The sequence below is a fragment of the Giraffa tippelskirchi genome, chromosome 7 (assembly GCF_054371585.1).
Source record: "Giraffa tippelskirchi isolate mGirTip1 chromosome 7, T2T-mGirTip1v1.2.pri, whole genome shotgun sequence".
NCBI classification, from domain to species: Eukaryota; Metazoa; Chordata; class Mammalia; order Artiodactyla; family Giraffidae; genus Giraffa; species Giraffa tippelskirchi.
In genome coordinates this window covers 56,925,297-56,941,585 of record NC_137281.1, presented here as the reverse complement: position 1 = coordinate 56,941,585, position 16,289 = coordinate 56,925,297, and the positions used below count along the sequence as shown (strand labels likewise).

The 16,289-nt window shown below is 38.9% G+C and overlaps 1 protein-coding gene across 11 annotated transcripts in view; it reads left to right on the top strand.

Moving 5' to 3' along the window:
• Positions 1-16,289, top strand: part of CNTNAP4 (contactin associated protein family member 4) — a 269,244-nt gene that overhangs the window by 219,290 nt on the left and 33,665 nt on the right. For all 11 annotated transcript variants that reach the window (XM_081508573.1, XM_081508581.1, XM_081508575.1 and 8 more), the window contains 2 exons: positions 9,393-9,563; positions 10,597-10,815. In XM_081508573.1, the coding sequence (XP_081364699.1) occupies positions 9,393-9,563; positions 10,597-10,815 (390 nt within the window). The remainder of the gene's footprint in view (positions 1-9,392; positions 9,564-10,596; positions 10,816-16,289) is intronic.

Below are 16,289 nucleotides of genomic sequence, written 5' to 3'. Positions count from 1 at the left end.
AATTCTGAGGCCAAACTGACTTTTTCAGCTTGAGGTGATTTGCTTTTTCTGACTGAATTATTGAAGGAATAGTTATCCTTACAGGTCAGTAACTTAACAACTCAGTGTTGTGTGCTGCTACTTTCTCCTAAAATAGGATACGCTGTGGTAAAATATATGCCTGCATTTTGTAATCTGTTTCCAGAGTTGTAAGTGTGATCTAAATTTCTGCTCTCAGTGATTATGTGACAAGGCAGTATTTTTTTTAAGCTCTTTGACATTTGAATTTTTCTACTAATTTTGTGAAATGTATTTCTTCTCAGTTAGTTCATTGTGTTGAAATTTCATGTCTAATCAAGGCACCCTCAGAACTTACATGGTTAGAAAAGATTCTTCTAAGTTTCTTGTTCTGAGAAACCCTTGTCATTGAAATTAGTTTCTTCATTTTGCCTGCATCGACTTGTTCAGCTGTCTGAGAAATCACAGCTGCCCAGAATGCATTAAATAATCAAAGGTGCATGTAGGCAATAAATAACTTTGCAGAAGTTGTATTCTTAGACTGGAAAAAGATATTGACGAGTGATTTGGTTAATTTCTCTTCCGTTTGACAGAATCCTGTTCCATTTGGCAGACTACATATAAACCATTAAAAAGAATGAGGATCAATTCCATTTTAACCGATAATCATATAATATAATTTTGCAAGCTCCACTATATCTGGTAACCCTTCACCATTAATGAATTCTTTTTATTTTTTAAGTCTTGGGTTTTATCATATTTTCTTTCCTTGAGCTTCCTTTATCTCATTTTCTTAAAGTTTCTCCACCTTGTTACCCCCTCCTCTCTTCTTGCTTTTTCTCTTTCTTCTGTCTCTCTTCTGTCTCCCCTCTTTACCTTCCTTTATCTGCTTGTGCATCACACGCCTTTCAGAATGGCTAAAATTAAAAAAAAAAAAAAGTGATGACACAAAATTCCGATCAGAATGTGGAGAAACTGATCACTCATACATGCTACTGGGAATGTAAATTGATATGGCGACTCTGGACATTTTTGGCAGTTTCAGAAAAAAAAAAAAGCATGCAACTCTCATTAGAATCAGTGATTGTACCCCTTGGCATTTATCCCAGAGAACTTAAGACTTATTTGTACAAAAACCTGCACAAGGATGTTCATAGCAGCTTGATTTGTAATGACTGAAAACTGGAAACAACCCACATGTCTTTCAGCAGGCACATAGTTAAAATAAATTGTGGAACATCCATGCTATGCTTCACTACTCTTCAATAGTAAGGAATGAACTGTGGACATACACAACAAGCTGGGTGAATCTTAAGAGATAATTATGAGTGAAAAAATTATCATTCTCAAAAGACTACATGCTGTACACCTTTATTTGTAGAGGGCTTCTCAGATGACAGTGGAGAACTGATTAGTGGTTGCCTGGGGTTAGAGAAGGGCTGAGGGCAGGATGGAAGAGGTAAGCATAGTGATGAAAATGTTCCGCACCTTTAGTATATCCATGGCAATGCCCTGGTCATGATATTGGACCACAGTCTTGCAAGATAGTATCATTGGGGGAAACTAGGTAAAAGGTACACAGAATCTTTATTATTTCGTACAACTCCATCAAAATCTATGGTTATCTCAAAATAAAAATTTTTCATTAAAGAAACCCATATTTCCAGCTTTTTAAAATGATTAAGTGTTCAGAAAGATTCCTTGACTAGTAAATTATCCCTTGCCTTAGCATTTCTGTATTTTCATTTTAATTTATTCACTTTAAAGAAAGGTAGTGTTACCAAACTCATCAAGTTGTATACACTAAATATGTATAGCTTTTTACATGTCAGTCATATCTCATATAAGTGGTTTCTGAAAAAAGAAGAGAAAAAGAAGGAAAAGAGGTATTAGCATGTCATGCAGTTTGATTTTATAAGTAAAACATAGTGTCTTAAAAAACAATTGATTTGTCAAAAATTGTCCTTTTTTAAAACTTCTTTATTGAGATGTAATTCATATACCGTGCAATTCACCATATAAAGTGAACTATTCAGTGACTGTAGAATAATATTCTACTATTCATAGCATTGTGTAACCATTACCACAATGAATTTTTTTCTTACCCTAGAAAGAACTCTAGGCCTCTTAGCCTCTGTCATCTTTCAATTTTCCATCTTCCCAACCAACTAATCTACTTTCTGTCCCTAAAAATATATTACTTTTAAAAAGAGAATTAGTATCATTAATAAATGATATAAATAAAAGTTTAGTAAAACAGACTTTAACAAATTAATTATAATCTTAATATTCTATTAAGCTAATTTTCCCACATGGGCTTTTTTTACCTTATGTATAGAATTAAATACTGAGTACACCTTTCTTTTCTATGTAAAAAAATATATGAATCCTATTATTCATACAATTTGTTTTGAATTCTAGAAAATTAATATGTGGTATACCTGAAGGAATCTTTCCATATCTTTAGTCACCCTATAGGTGACTTCCCTAGTGGCTCAGATGGTAAAGCATTTGCTTACAATGCAGGAGACCCAGGTTCAATCCCTGGGTTGGGAAGATCTCCTGGAGAAGGAAATAGCAACCCACTCCAGTATTCTTGCCTGGAAAATCCCATGGATGGAGGAGCCTGTTTAGGCTACAGTCCATGGGGTCGCAAAGAGTCAGACACGACTGAGCAACTTCATTTCACTTCACTTCAGTACCCTATTGGAGAAGGCAATTGCAACCCACTCCAGTCCTCTTGCCTGGAAAATCACATAGATGGAGGAGCCTGGTAGGCTGCAGTCCATGGGGTCGCTAAGAGTTGGACACGACTGAAGCAACTTAGCAGCAGCATCAGTACCCTATAGTGAGTATAATGAGACTATAGTAATTATTATTACTGAGAATAATACATTTTTACATATACTTTTATCTGTTTTTTTTTTCAGATTCTTTTCCCATATACAGTACAGTACAGTTCAGTCACTCAGTAATGTCGAACTCTTTGCGACCCCATGAATCACAGTACGCCAGGCCTCCCTGTCCATCACCAAATCGTGGAGTCCACCCAAACCCATGTCCATCGAGTCGGTGATGCCATCCAACCATCTCATCCTCTGTCGTCCCCTTCTCCTCCTGCCCCCAATCCTTCACAGCATCAGGGTCTTTTCCAATGAGTCAACTCTTCGCATGAGGTGGCCAAAGTATTGGAGTTTTAGCTTCAACATCAGTCCTTCCAATGAACACCCAGGACCGATCTCCTTTAGGATGGACTGGTTGGATCTCCTTGCAGTCCAAGGGATTCTCAAGAGTCTTCTCCAACACCACAGTTCAAAAGCATCAAATCTTCAGCCCTCAGCTTTCTTCACTGTCCAACACTCACATCCATACATGACTACTGGAAAAACCATAGCCTTGACTAGACAGACCTTTGTTGGCAGAGTAATGTCTCTGCTTTTAAATATGCTATCTAGGTTGGTCATAACCTTCCATCCAAGGAGTAAGCATCTTTTAATTTCATGGCTGCAATCACCATCAACAGTGATTTTAGAGCCCAAAAAATAAAGTCTGACACTGTTTCCACTGTTTCCCCATCTATTTCCCATGAAGTGATGGGACTGGATGCCATGATGTTAGTTTTCTGAACGTTGACCTTTAAGCCAACTTTTTCACTCTCCTCTTTCACTTTCATCAAGAGGCTCTTTAGCTCTTCGCTTTCTGCCATACGGGTGGTGTCATCTGCATATCTGAGGTTATTGATATTTCTCCCGGCAATCTTGATTCCAGCTTGTGTTTCTTCCAGCCCAGCGTTTCTCATGATGTACACTGCATATAAGCTAAATAAGCAGGGTGACAAAATACAGCCTTGACGTACTCCTTTTCCTATTTGGAACCAGTCTGTTGTTCCATGTCCAGTTCTAACTGCTGCTTCCTGACCTGCATACAGGTTTCTCAAGAGACAGGTCAGATGGTATGGTATTCCCATCACTTTCAGAATTTTCCACAGTTTATTGTGATCCACACAGTCAAAGGCTTTGGCATAGTCAATAAAGCAGAAATAGATGTTTTTTCTGGAACTCTCTTGCTTTTTCGATGATCCAGAGGATATTGGCAATTTGATCTCTGGTTCCTTTGCCTTTTCTAAAACCAGCTTGAACATCTGGAAGTTCACAGTTCACGTATTACTGAAGCCTGGCTTGGAGAATTTTGAGCATAATTTTACTAGTGTGTGAGGCGAGTGCAATTGTGCGGTAGTTTGAGCATTCTTTGGCATTGCTTTTCTTTGGGATTGGGATGAAAACTGACCTTTTCCAGTCCTGTGGCCACTGCTGAGTTTTCCAGATGTGCTGGCATAATGAGTGCAGCACTTTCACAGCATCATCTTTCAGGATTTGAAATAGCTCAACTGGAATTCCATCACCTCCACTAGCTTTGTTCGTAGTGATGCTTTCTAAGGCCCACTTGACTTCACATTCCAGCATGTCTGGCTCTAGGTGAGTGATCACACCATCATGATTATCTGGGTTGTGAAGATCTTTTTTTACAGTTCTTCTGTGTATTCTTGCCACCTCTTCTTAATATCTTCTGCTTCTGTTAGGTCCATACCATTTCTGTCCTTTATTGAGCCCATCTTTGCATGAAATGTTCCCCTGATATCTCTAATTTTCTTGAAGAGCTCTCTAGTCTCTCACATTCTGTTGTTTTCCTCTATTTCTTTGCATTGATCACTGAGGAAGGCTTTCTTATCTCTCCTTGCTATTCTTTGGAACTCTGCATTCAGATGGGAATATCTTTCCTTTTCTCCTTTGCTTTTTGCTTCTCTTCTTTTCCCAGCTATTTGTAAGGCCTCCTCAGACAGCCATTTTGCTTTTCTACATTTCTTTTCCATGGGGATGGTCTTGATCCCTGTCTCCTGTACAATGTCACGAACCTCTGTCCATAGTTCATCAGGCACTCTGTCTATCAGATCTAGTCCCTTAAATCTATTTGTCTACACTTCCACTGTATAATCATAAGGGATTTGATTTGGGTCATACCTGAATGGTCTAGTGGTTTTCCCTACTTTCTTCAATGTAAGTCTGAATTTGGCAATAAGGAGTTCCTGATCTGAGCCACAGTCTGCTCCCGGTCTTGTTTTTGCTGACTGTATAGAGCTTCTCCATCTTTGGCTGCAAAGAATATAATCAATCTGATTTCGGTGTTGACCATCTGGTGATGTCCATGTGTAGCGTCTTCTCTTGTGTTGTTGGAAGAGGGTGTTTGCTATGACCAGTGCATTCTCTTGGCAAAACTCTATTAGCCTTTGCCCTACTTCATTCTGTACTCCAAGGCCAAATTTGCCTGTTACACCAGGTGTTTCCTGACTTCCTACTTTTGCATTCCAGTCCCCTATAATGAAAAGGACATCTTTTTTCCGTGTTAGTTCTAAAAGGTCTTCATAGAACCGTTCAAGTTCAGCTTCTTCAGCATTACTGGTCGGGGCATAGACTTGGATTATTGTGATTTTGAATGGTTTGCCTTGGAAACGAACAGAGATCATTCTGTCGTTTTTGAGATCGCATCCAAGTACTGCATTTCGGACTCTTTTGTTGACCATGTTGGCTACTCCATTTCTTCCAAGGGATTCCTGCCCACAGTAGCAGGTATAATGGTCATTTGAGTTAAATTCACCCATTCCAGTCCATCTTAGTTCACTGATTCCTAGAATGTCGACGTTCACTCTTGCCATCTCCTATTTGACCACTTCCAATTTGCCTTGATTCATGGACCTAGCATTCCAGGTTCCTATGCAATATTGCTCTTTACAGCATCGGACTTTGCTTCTATCACCAGTGACATCTACAGCTTGGTATTGTTTTTGCTTTGGCTTCATGCCATCATTCTTTCTGGAGTTATTTCTCCACTGATCTCCAGTAGCATATTGGGCACCTACCAACCTGGGGAGTTCATCTTTCAGTGTCTTATCTTTTTGCCTTTTCATACTGTTCATGGGGTTCTCAAGGCAAGAATACTGAAGTGGTTTGCCATACCCTTCTCCAGTGGACCACATTCTGTCAGACCTCTCCACCATGACTCATCCGTCTTGGGTGGCCCCACACAGCATGGCTTAGTTTCATTGAGATAGACAAGGCTGTGGTCCATGTGATCAGATTGGCTAGTTTTCTGTGATTATAGTTTCAGTGTGTCTGCCCTGTGATGCCCTCTCGCAACACCTACCGTCTTACTTGGGTTTCTCTTACCCTGGATGTGGGGTATCTGTTCACGGCTGCTCCAGCAAATTGCAGCCACTGCTCCTTACCTTGGACAAAGGGTATCTACTCACGACGGCCCCTCCTGACTTTGAATGTGGAGTAATTCCTCTTGGCCCTCCTGTGCCCATGCAGCTGCCACTCCTTGGACCTGGGGTAACTCCTCTCGGCCGCCCCCAGCCTCGAGCAGAGTAGCTCCTCTTGGCCGCTGCCCCCAGCCTCCGGCCATGCAGCTTCTGCGCGGTCTGTCCCAGCCCTTGTGCCTCCGGCCTTGGCCATGGAATAGCTCCTCTCGGCTATGCTTCTGCGCAGTCCGTCGCACCCGCCGCACTTCTGCGCGGTCCGTCGCAGCCCTTTTCCCGTATAGGTGATTACAGAATGTTGAGTAGAGTTCCCTGTGCTATATAGCAGGTCTTTGTTGATTATCTGTTTTATATATAGTAATATGTATGTGTCAGGTCTTCCTTAGTAGCTCAGGTGGTAAAGAATTCATCTGCAATGCAGGAAACCAGGTTTCGATCCCTGGGTCAGGAAGATCCCCGGGAGAAGGGAATGGCAACCCACTTCAATATTTTTGCCTTGAGAATTCCATGGACACAGGAGCCTGGCAAGCTACAGTCCATGGGGTCACAAAGAGTCAGACACGACTGAGTGATCAACACACACATGTGTCAATCCCCAAATCCTAATTTATCCTCTCTGCTCTCCACTTTTCCCCTTTGGTAGCCATAAGTTTGTTTTCTGTGTCTATTAGTCCATTTATATGTTGCAAATAAATTCATTTGTATCATATTTTCAGATTCCACGTGTAATTATCATGGTATTTGTCTTTGTCTGAATTAATTCACTTGGTATGATAATCTCAAGGTCCATCTCTGTTGCTGCAAATGACGTTTTGTTGGAATGACAAAGAGCATTCACATAGTAGGCATTTGCATTCAGGTCTGCTGCAGGCATAGCTTAGGGATTTTTAAACCATCCAGCCCTGAAACCCTATCTTCGAAAGACCTGCTGCTTCTGCTGCCGCCTGCCTGCTGCGCTCTGCTCCGCCTCCTCTTTCCTGCCCCTTCCTTCTCCGAGGCAACCCACATCCTTCCGGGTGCTTCTTGGCACAGTCTGTAAAGAGCTGAGCTATCAAATGCCAATAACATTATTTGATCATGGAAATAGTGGCCTTGGCTTTCTTTATAATTGTTGTGGATTAGGAGCAATTTCTTAATTCAGTTAAATGTTCTTCAGTTTTTACCTACTGTGAGTCTGTAAAATAAGGTTTGCTAACTAGGCAAACGACGTACTATGTGTGTGAGAGTGCTTAAACTACTTAAGATAATAAATTGTTTTCACTACTGTAGAAGCATTCATTGTAAAGATAGCAGCAATTCAAAGAATTTGTTCCTCTGTTTGAACCAGTTCCCTGAAGCCCTCTATATGATGCTCTATTGGGTTAGTTGTGATTTAAAAATGAAGCCAATGGAATATTATATTCTCATAGTAATATTACCTAATTTAGACCTTCAAGTAATTCTGAATGTTCCTCTTAGTAGTAATCAGGCCAAATGAGCAAGATTTAATAATATTCCATAATTTAAAGTTACAGCTTTATTTTAATGTTTATACATTTCAGCAGACAGACGTTTAATTCTTCCTAAAAATAGATCAGGTAAGAACTGTTAAGAACACCAGTGTGTTATTACCCCTGGCTTGATATTTTGCATTTTCTTGCTGTCTTTCCTAGGAAGCAAAATGTCTAGGCATATAAATATCTGTAAAATGGAAATAAGGGCAAAATTTGACATACTCAGAAAATATACAGTTTCCCTTGGCTGTAGGGGGAGAAAAGGCCCTTCGAGTGTATTCTCAACTGAATAAACTCAGCTCTAAAATTGCCCATATATGAGCTGGGGATTGACTTTTGAATCAGGTCCATAGGAAATACAGAAAAAATACAATAGATGTAAGCACTGTTTGTCTGGATCCAGAATTTATAGAAAAGAAATGACAATCTTAAGGAATAAATAGAAGCCAAGTCAATTTTGTGACTTTGAACTCTAACTCTGTGCCTGTTTTCTGCTAACATAACGAATCGTTGTTTTGAAATTCCTGTGTTCTAACTTCAGAGGATCAATACGTCTTTCTTCCAGGAAGGTGATTTAGTCGAATTTTATTCAGTGTTGTGAGTACATATGAAGGCAGTTGCTTAAAACTCAAGATGTATATCTCTTTTTGATGTGTCGACAACTTGCATAGTTCATTGCTCCAATAATGCTTCTCATCAACCACATGTATCCAGTTGGATTTCACGCCTGTCACTTCATGCCACAGCGTGTGTATTTTTTTCCCCATATTTCCTGCTTTGTAAGACCCAGGCTATTTTTTTCAAAAGAAAACTTGTAGATAACCAAAAAAAAAAAAAGTGGGAAAGTGAAGAAATTGTATTTCTGTATGACAGAAATTATAATTAACTATAGAGTCCACATAATTTTTTGCAAGTGTCTTAATACACTTCAATTTTGAAACACTTTCACCGTCTTATTTTGAGCATTTAAAAATTTTTGAGAGCTTTTTTCCTCACTGTTACAAGCAGAGTAAAAGATAATTTAGGATGGAAAGAGCATTTTCTCTGTGAGACTATCAGCATAGCACAGAGTAAGTAGTGTCTCGATCTTTAATTAGATGAGAATATTTTTACTGCCAATCTCAATTTAAAAAATCACAAAGCCCATTAATGAAAACAGTTTTTTGAGGATGTAGCTCTGTAAAACATGTATTAGAAGTCTTAGAACAAAAAACACTTTGAGCTTCTGAAGAGTTTTTGTTATTTAAAGTAATGTAGGTGTTTAAATTTTCAAATTATAAAAAAATTGTCTATTAATGCTTGGCACATCTTACCATAACACTTTGGCATTTAGGCTGTGGGGTTTTTTCTTCATATGAAATATGACTTTCAGACCGTTAGTGTAATCATCATTCCTGTCCTGTGTTGGAAGGAACCCAGAATTCCAATCCTTGTGAAATCTCTCATCATGTTTTCATGTTTTGCATACTGTATAATTAACAGACAAAAGAAAAGCAGGTTTGTATAAATGAGCAATATTTTAATAGTAAAGCTGCAAAAATAGATATTAATTTGTTTCCTTTTTTATTTTTTCCTTAAAAATTAAACAGAGTTATTTTGGAATTCAGCTTCCTTCAATACAGAGGCATCCTACCTCCATTTTCCTACTTTCCGTGGAGAACTGAGTGCGGATGTGTCTTTCTTCTTCAAGACAACAGCTTCATCTGGGGTGTTTTTAGAGAACCTGGGGATTACCGATTTCATACGGATAGAGCTACGCTGTAAGTCATCTTTTCCTCAGAAGTCTGTGGGAATTCTGTTTAGGAGTAAAGAGTGTGTACAGTCGTGTCCAACTCTGTTACCTCGTGGACTGTAGCCCCCCAGGCTCCTCTGTCCATGGGATTTTCAAGGCAAGAGTACTGGAGTGGGTAGCCATTTCCTATTCCATGGGTTTGGGAGTAAATTCTGTAGTTAATTTTTAAAGTACTGTGTTTGTACATTATCAACCGAATCTTTTCATTGTGTCCTTTGGGGGAAAAAAAATATGATATTAAGATAGCATTTTTTGCCAGAAAATTATTTGATATTTAACATGTGTTAATTTGGGGAAATTATTAGTATTCTCTAGAAGCAACTTAAAAAGTCTTTTAAATTCAGAAAAATTAAACATTTTTTAAAAATACAAATTTTCAGTTTGAAAATTAATTAGATCAACCAGCCATATTGTTTTGATATCTTCTTAGACCCCTGTTAATATTTTGATATCAAATGTATATTGCATGCTTTTGAAATTAAATAAACCCCGAATCACTGTCAAAATTATTTTTATATAAAATGCCAGATGCGATTTAATTCTCTTGCCCTGGGTAAATAGCTTTGATGCGGAGACATAGGTTCGATCCTGAGGTTGGAATGATCCCCTAAAGGAGTAAATGGCAAATCACTCCGGTATTCTTACCTGGAAAATCCCACGAACTGAGGAGCCAGGTGGGCTATAATCCATGGGGTCGCAAAAGAGTCAGACACAGCTGAGAGACTAAACAAACAAATAGCTTTAGTTTTTGTCAATATAAACAGTTAACTCCGGTGATGAATTTCTTAGAATCCATTTTCCCCTCAAAACACAAATGCATTTTACTGTCTCATTCTACGTCTATTCTGCACCGACATCCCTGGTTTCTTCCATAGAATGCAAACCATTATCTTCATGTTTAGTGACTGTTGATGCAATGGGGCTCTTCCCAAGGGTATTGAAGACCGAGCGTCTCCACCACGGGGACTAACGTGTACAATCTTCGTGTCTGACACTTCCAGCTCCTGCAGTTGTGACATTTTCGTTTGATGTGGGAAATGGGCCTTTTGAAATCTCGGTGCAGTCACCCACTCACTTCAACGACAACCAGTGGCACCACGTTAGGGTTGAGAGGAACATGAAAGAGGCCTCGGTTCGAGTGGATCAGCTCTCACCAAGGACTCAACCAGCCCCGGCGGATGGGCATGTCCTCCTGCAGCTCAACAGTCAGCTCTTTGTGGGTAAGCCCTGCTTTGGACAGTTTGTTTTTAATTGTATGATGTAAGTGCAGAGATGGGCCGAAAGAAAATAACGCCAACTGTAAGATAATGATGCAGTCCATGGGGTCGCAAGGAGTCGGACACGGCTGAGCCACTGAGCTGAACTGATAAGATAATGAAAACACCACCCCCAAACCACCGTTTATTGAGAACCTATGTTCCAGGCTGCACTGGGTATTTTTACTACTTCCTCATAACCAACCTGTGCAATGGATATTATCCCAGTTTTACCGACAAGGTAACTGAGGTGCAGGAGGCTGAAATCTCTTGCCTTCAGAAACCCACCTAGTAAATGAAATTCACATTTGTGTTTGACTAATTCCTAAACCCGCATTCTTTTCATTTCCAATTTTGTTGAGATGTAATTGACATAGGGTGCCATATAAATTTAACATAAATATTCTTAATTTTACAGATTATGTGACTTGTTCCAATTTTTTTTTCTAACGTTTGTGTCTTTAGTATGATATTGGACTTGTTTACCTTTGTACCCCAGGAAGTCGAAGAACCCTCCTTGTAAATCCAGCTGACGCCAATCAGTGATCCTTGCCAAAACAAGCCAATGGCAGAAAAAAAAAAACAGCATGAGCAAAGTGTTGTAACATCCATGGTTTGACCAGTTACACTAGTTCTACTGGTGTCCATTATTTTCCCATTTTTCTGATGTCTTCTGATCACCCACTTTACATTTATATCCAAATGTTGTTCTTTATTTCTTAATTACATTCAGTTGGTATTTATAGACTTGATAGGCGAATCCTTCTGGGTGTGTTTATTTTACATCTTTGCTAATTACAGGACTTATTGACCATGAAGTTCAAGGAATTATCTCTTACTTGATCACTTTTCACATATTTTAGTGTAAATGAGGACACAGCAAAAACTGTCACTCAGGATAAATTGTAAATTATCAGAAACTGTTTCAAGCCTTCGTAAGAGTTATGTTTTAGAGCAAAATTCTCATCAGATCCCCATTACATCTTCTCTTGTTTAATGGCCTTCTTTTAAGCTCTCTCACTGGGAAAGATGAAGCTGATTGAAAGGTATGGAAATAATAAAGAAAACATGAGAGGAAATACATAACTTTGCTTTTAATAATATGCTAGGAGCTCAGTCAGGAAATTGACACAGATATTTCTTGAGTTACAAACAATAAGAGATGGTCACAACAAAAGGTATGGCAATTTAAAATCTGTCTGGATCTAGGAAATAGCCTTCCTGTTCTTAGAAATTGAGAAGGCTGAAACAGTCCTCGAATTTTTCAGTGAAATCTGCTGCGGTTTGCCTGGGCATGACCTTTCATTCTTGGTATGAATTTTAACTTCCTAGAAATGGAGTTACAGTGTATTGTGTCTGATAGGAACCCTGGCCTTAATTTGTTTTCAGGTGGTTGTAATGGATAGAAATACTATTATGATATAGAACGGTGTATCAGAATAGACTTGAGTCTTTTGCCATCAGTTGTGTGTTATAATTTTAATAAGGATCTAAGAGATTTTATCTTTATGGGAAATATTGTTTAGGATTTTTACATTCCCATATGTGTTAAATTCAAGCATGATTGTGTTATTAGGAAGTTTTAGAAATTGAAATCTTTATTGTATTTTCAAAATCATTGAAAATTAAAAGGAAAACCGAAAGAAAGATCTTTGGAAAAAGTTACGTTTATTGAGAAAAATCACTTTATATAGTCCCCTCCTTCCTACTCACAGCTAACTAAGTAAATAGAAGTGGTTAATGTGATTATATTAAAAAATGGACTCATGTTGAAAGAAAGTCTTGCAGCCTTAGGTAGAGACATATCATTGATTGTCAAGAGGCAATATAAGGGTCTATTTTTATCTTTACCTCTACTATAAGACTGAACTACTCTTAGGAAAGGACCCCAACCAAGTTAATAGAATAATACATACAAGATAAAATCATAATTTTTCAATTTAGAACATTAGTATTAAATCAGCATGTTTTTTATTTCTAGATGAAAATACCATTCCCCTTTGGGAAGATTCAATGGAATTTAAATTATAATTGGAAGTTTATACTGAATTAGCATAAAGTGGGTGAAAACTAGTACAGAAAAAAACTACTAATAATCACAGCTAGTTTAATGTAGCACTTATTAAGACAAAAGGTAGTTCTCTGCCTTTCTAAGAGTATATTTCAGGAGAAAAGGAAAGAGGCAGCCAAAAAGAGAATAAAAAACAAAATAAAGACAAATAAGACAACACACAAAAAATACATATATAAATATCAGTTCAGTTTAGTTCAGTTGCTCAGTCATGTCTGACTCTTTGCGACACCATGGACTGCAGCATGCCAGGCCTCCCTGTCCATCACCAACTCCTGGAGTTTACTCAAACTCATGTCCGTTGAGTCAGTGATGCCATCCAACCGTCTCATCTGTCTTCCCTTTCTCCGCCTGCCTTCAATCTTTCCCAGCATCAGGGTTTTTTCCAGTGAGTCAGTACTTTGTATCAGGTGGCCAAAGTATTGGAGTTTCAGCTTCAGCATCAGTCCTTCCAATGAATATTCAGGACTGATTTCCTTTAGGATGGACTAGTTGGATCTCCTTGCAGTCCAAGGGACTCTCAAGAGTCTTCTTCAATACCACAGTTCAAAAGCATCAATTCTTTATAGTCCAACTCGCACATCCATACATGACTACTGGAAAAGCCATAGCCTTGACTAGATGGACCTTTGTTGGCAAAGTAATGTCTCTGCTTTTTAATATGCTGTCTAGGTTGGTCTTAACTTTTCTTCCAAAGAGCATGCGTCTTTTAATTTCATGGCTGCAATCACCATTTCTGTGATTTTGGAGCCCAAAAAGATGAAGTCAGCCATTGTTTCCACTGTTTCCCCATCGGTTTGCCATGAAGTGATGGGACCGGATGCCATGATCTTAGTTTTCTGAATGTTGAGCTTGAAGCCAACTTTTTCACTCTCCTCTTTCACTTTTATCAAGAGTCACTTTAGTTCTTCTTCGCTTTCTACCATAAGTGTGGTGTCATCTGCATATCTGAGGTTATTGATATTTCTCCCGACAATCTTGATTCCAGCTTGTGCTTCATCCAGCCCAGTGTTTCTCATGATGTACTCTGCATATAAGTTAAATAAGCAGGGTGACAATATACAGCCTTGACGTAATCCTTTTCCCATTTAGAACCAGTCCATTGTTCCATGTCCAGTTCTAACTGTTGCTTCCTGACCTGCATATAGATTTCTCAGGAGGCAGGTCAAATGGTCTGGTATTCCCATCTCTTTCAGAATTTTCCACAGTTTACTGTGATCCACACAGTCAAAGGCTTTGGCATAGGCAATAAAGCAGAAGTAGATGTTTTTCTGGAACTCTTTCACTTTTTTGATGATCCAGCAGATGTTGGCAATTTGATCTCTGGTTCCTCTGCCTTTTCTAAATCCAGCTTGGACGTCTGGAAGTTCACAGTTCACGTACTGTTGAAGCCTGGCTCAGAGAATTTTGAGCATTACTTTGCTAGTATGTAAGATGAGTGCAATTGTGTGGTAGTTTGAGCATTCTTTGGCATTGCCTTTCTTTGGGATTGGAATAAAAACTGACCTTTTCCAGTCCTGTGGCCACTGCTGAGTTTTCCAAATTTGCTGGCATATTGAGTGCAGCACTTTCACAGCATCATCTTTTAGGATCTGAAATAACTCAACTGGAATTCCATCACCTCCGCTAGCTTTGTTCATAAGTGATGCTTCCTAAGGCCCACTTGACTTTGCATTCCAATATAAAATGTATACATATACACATACAAGCATGCATATACACATGTATGTAAAATTTCAGATAACGATAAATACATAAAGTAAAAGTAGAATAAGACATCAGGCAGTTTGGTTTGGAGACTTCTATTTCAAGTGGGGTATTCACGGAAGCCCTCTCTGAGGACCTTACATTGGAACAGAGGCCAGAGGAAGCAGGAGCAAGATCCCTCTGAACATCCAAAGGAAGAGAATTCCAAGCAGTGGGAATGAACTTTCGGGAGTTAAGGAGTAAGTCATGGTGTCTGAGGACATAATTTGTGTGGGAGGAGAGGATGGTGCAAAGCAAGGTTGAGTTATATACTGTAAGGCCATGGCCAGGAATTTGGATTTTATTCTGAAGGCTCAGATGAGTGGAGTGGTCTAATTTCCATTTTCCACCTCCTCTCTTACTAGGGAAAAGGTAGACGCAGGCCACAGCATTAGTCCCCGAGAGAGATCATGGTGGCATGGGCGAAAGGGGAGATGGTGATAGATAGAGTTGGGACATATCCTAAGTGGCAGTCTACACCGCTTACTAACAAGCTGGTTATTGTGCTAGTGTTTACTATTCACTCCTGCTAATATCCTTCGGCAAGGTCTCTGCGTTACTCACATCATTTCTCAGTGTTTAGTTTCACCTGAAGTTAGCTTTTCTTGTTTTCTTCCTTTATCTTAACTTGCAGCAGGATTAAAGCTGTTCCCTTGGCCCCAAATATGCAATCCAAACCACAGTCTCGCCAGCCTGGAAGAGACCCCTGGGTATTCTTCATAGTCTGGAGAAAATAGCCTGCTGCCCCCAGTGAGGTTCCCCCCGCCCACCATCACTGTCACCAGGAAGTCGAGCTGCTTTGTTCAGATGTTCTTTGCCAGCACAGGACGGATGTAGAGGGATCCGTCTACATTAGAAGGCATGTATATTAATACCTTCACATTGTTGGAGTTAAGTCAGCTCTCAGAGACTTGACTCCTTGGGTGACTGGGAATCTCTGCTTTAATCCAATATAATTTATTTTCTGGCTAAAATTTTAAAGGGCAATTTCATTTCCTTTACTTACAAGTTCAAGAGTTTAACTTGTAGTTCACCCATCCATATTAAAAATAATTATGACTAATCAGTATTTTCAAGGGTGCATAATGACTATCATTTGTATTTGGGGATCAGGACAAATAAATGAGATAAGTGTAATCGGAAAGAGTAAGCCGTAGTTTTCAGCATCACTTTTTCTCCTAATAAAAATGTTTAAATTGAAACACTAATGATGGTGATGATGATGACATTTTAAATTATATGGAAGCACACTTTTTATAAAAATGGGGCAAAGCTGTAAGACCAAGGTTAGTGTATCAGTTGGTCAAAGTTAGATTATTACCCCAGCATTCAGTAGTTTTTATAAAAAAATTCACCTTCTTGTTTATAACCAAATAGACAACAAAGCAGTAAACCCATTGTGGAATATTTCAAATACCAAATAAAGTTATTTTGTAGTCCTACAAATGTGAAACAGTAGAACTTTCAACAGTGTAGAAATTTGCTTGTTTGAGATACTCTAACACTTTCCCCTACAAGGAAAATGTTGCAGATATTTGAATATATGTTAATCTTGATTTAAATTATCTTCTCCAGCTGCCTGTGCTACCATAGCCAGGTCTATGTTGATTTATGTTACCTT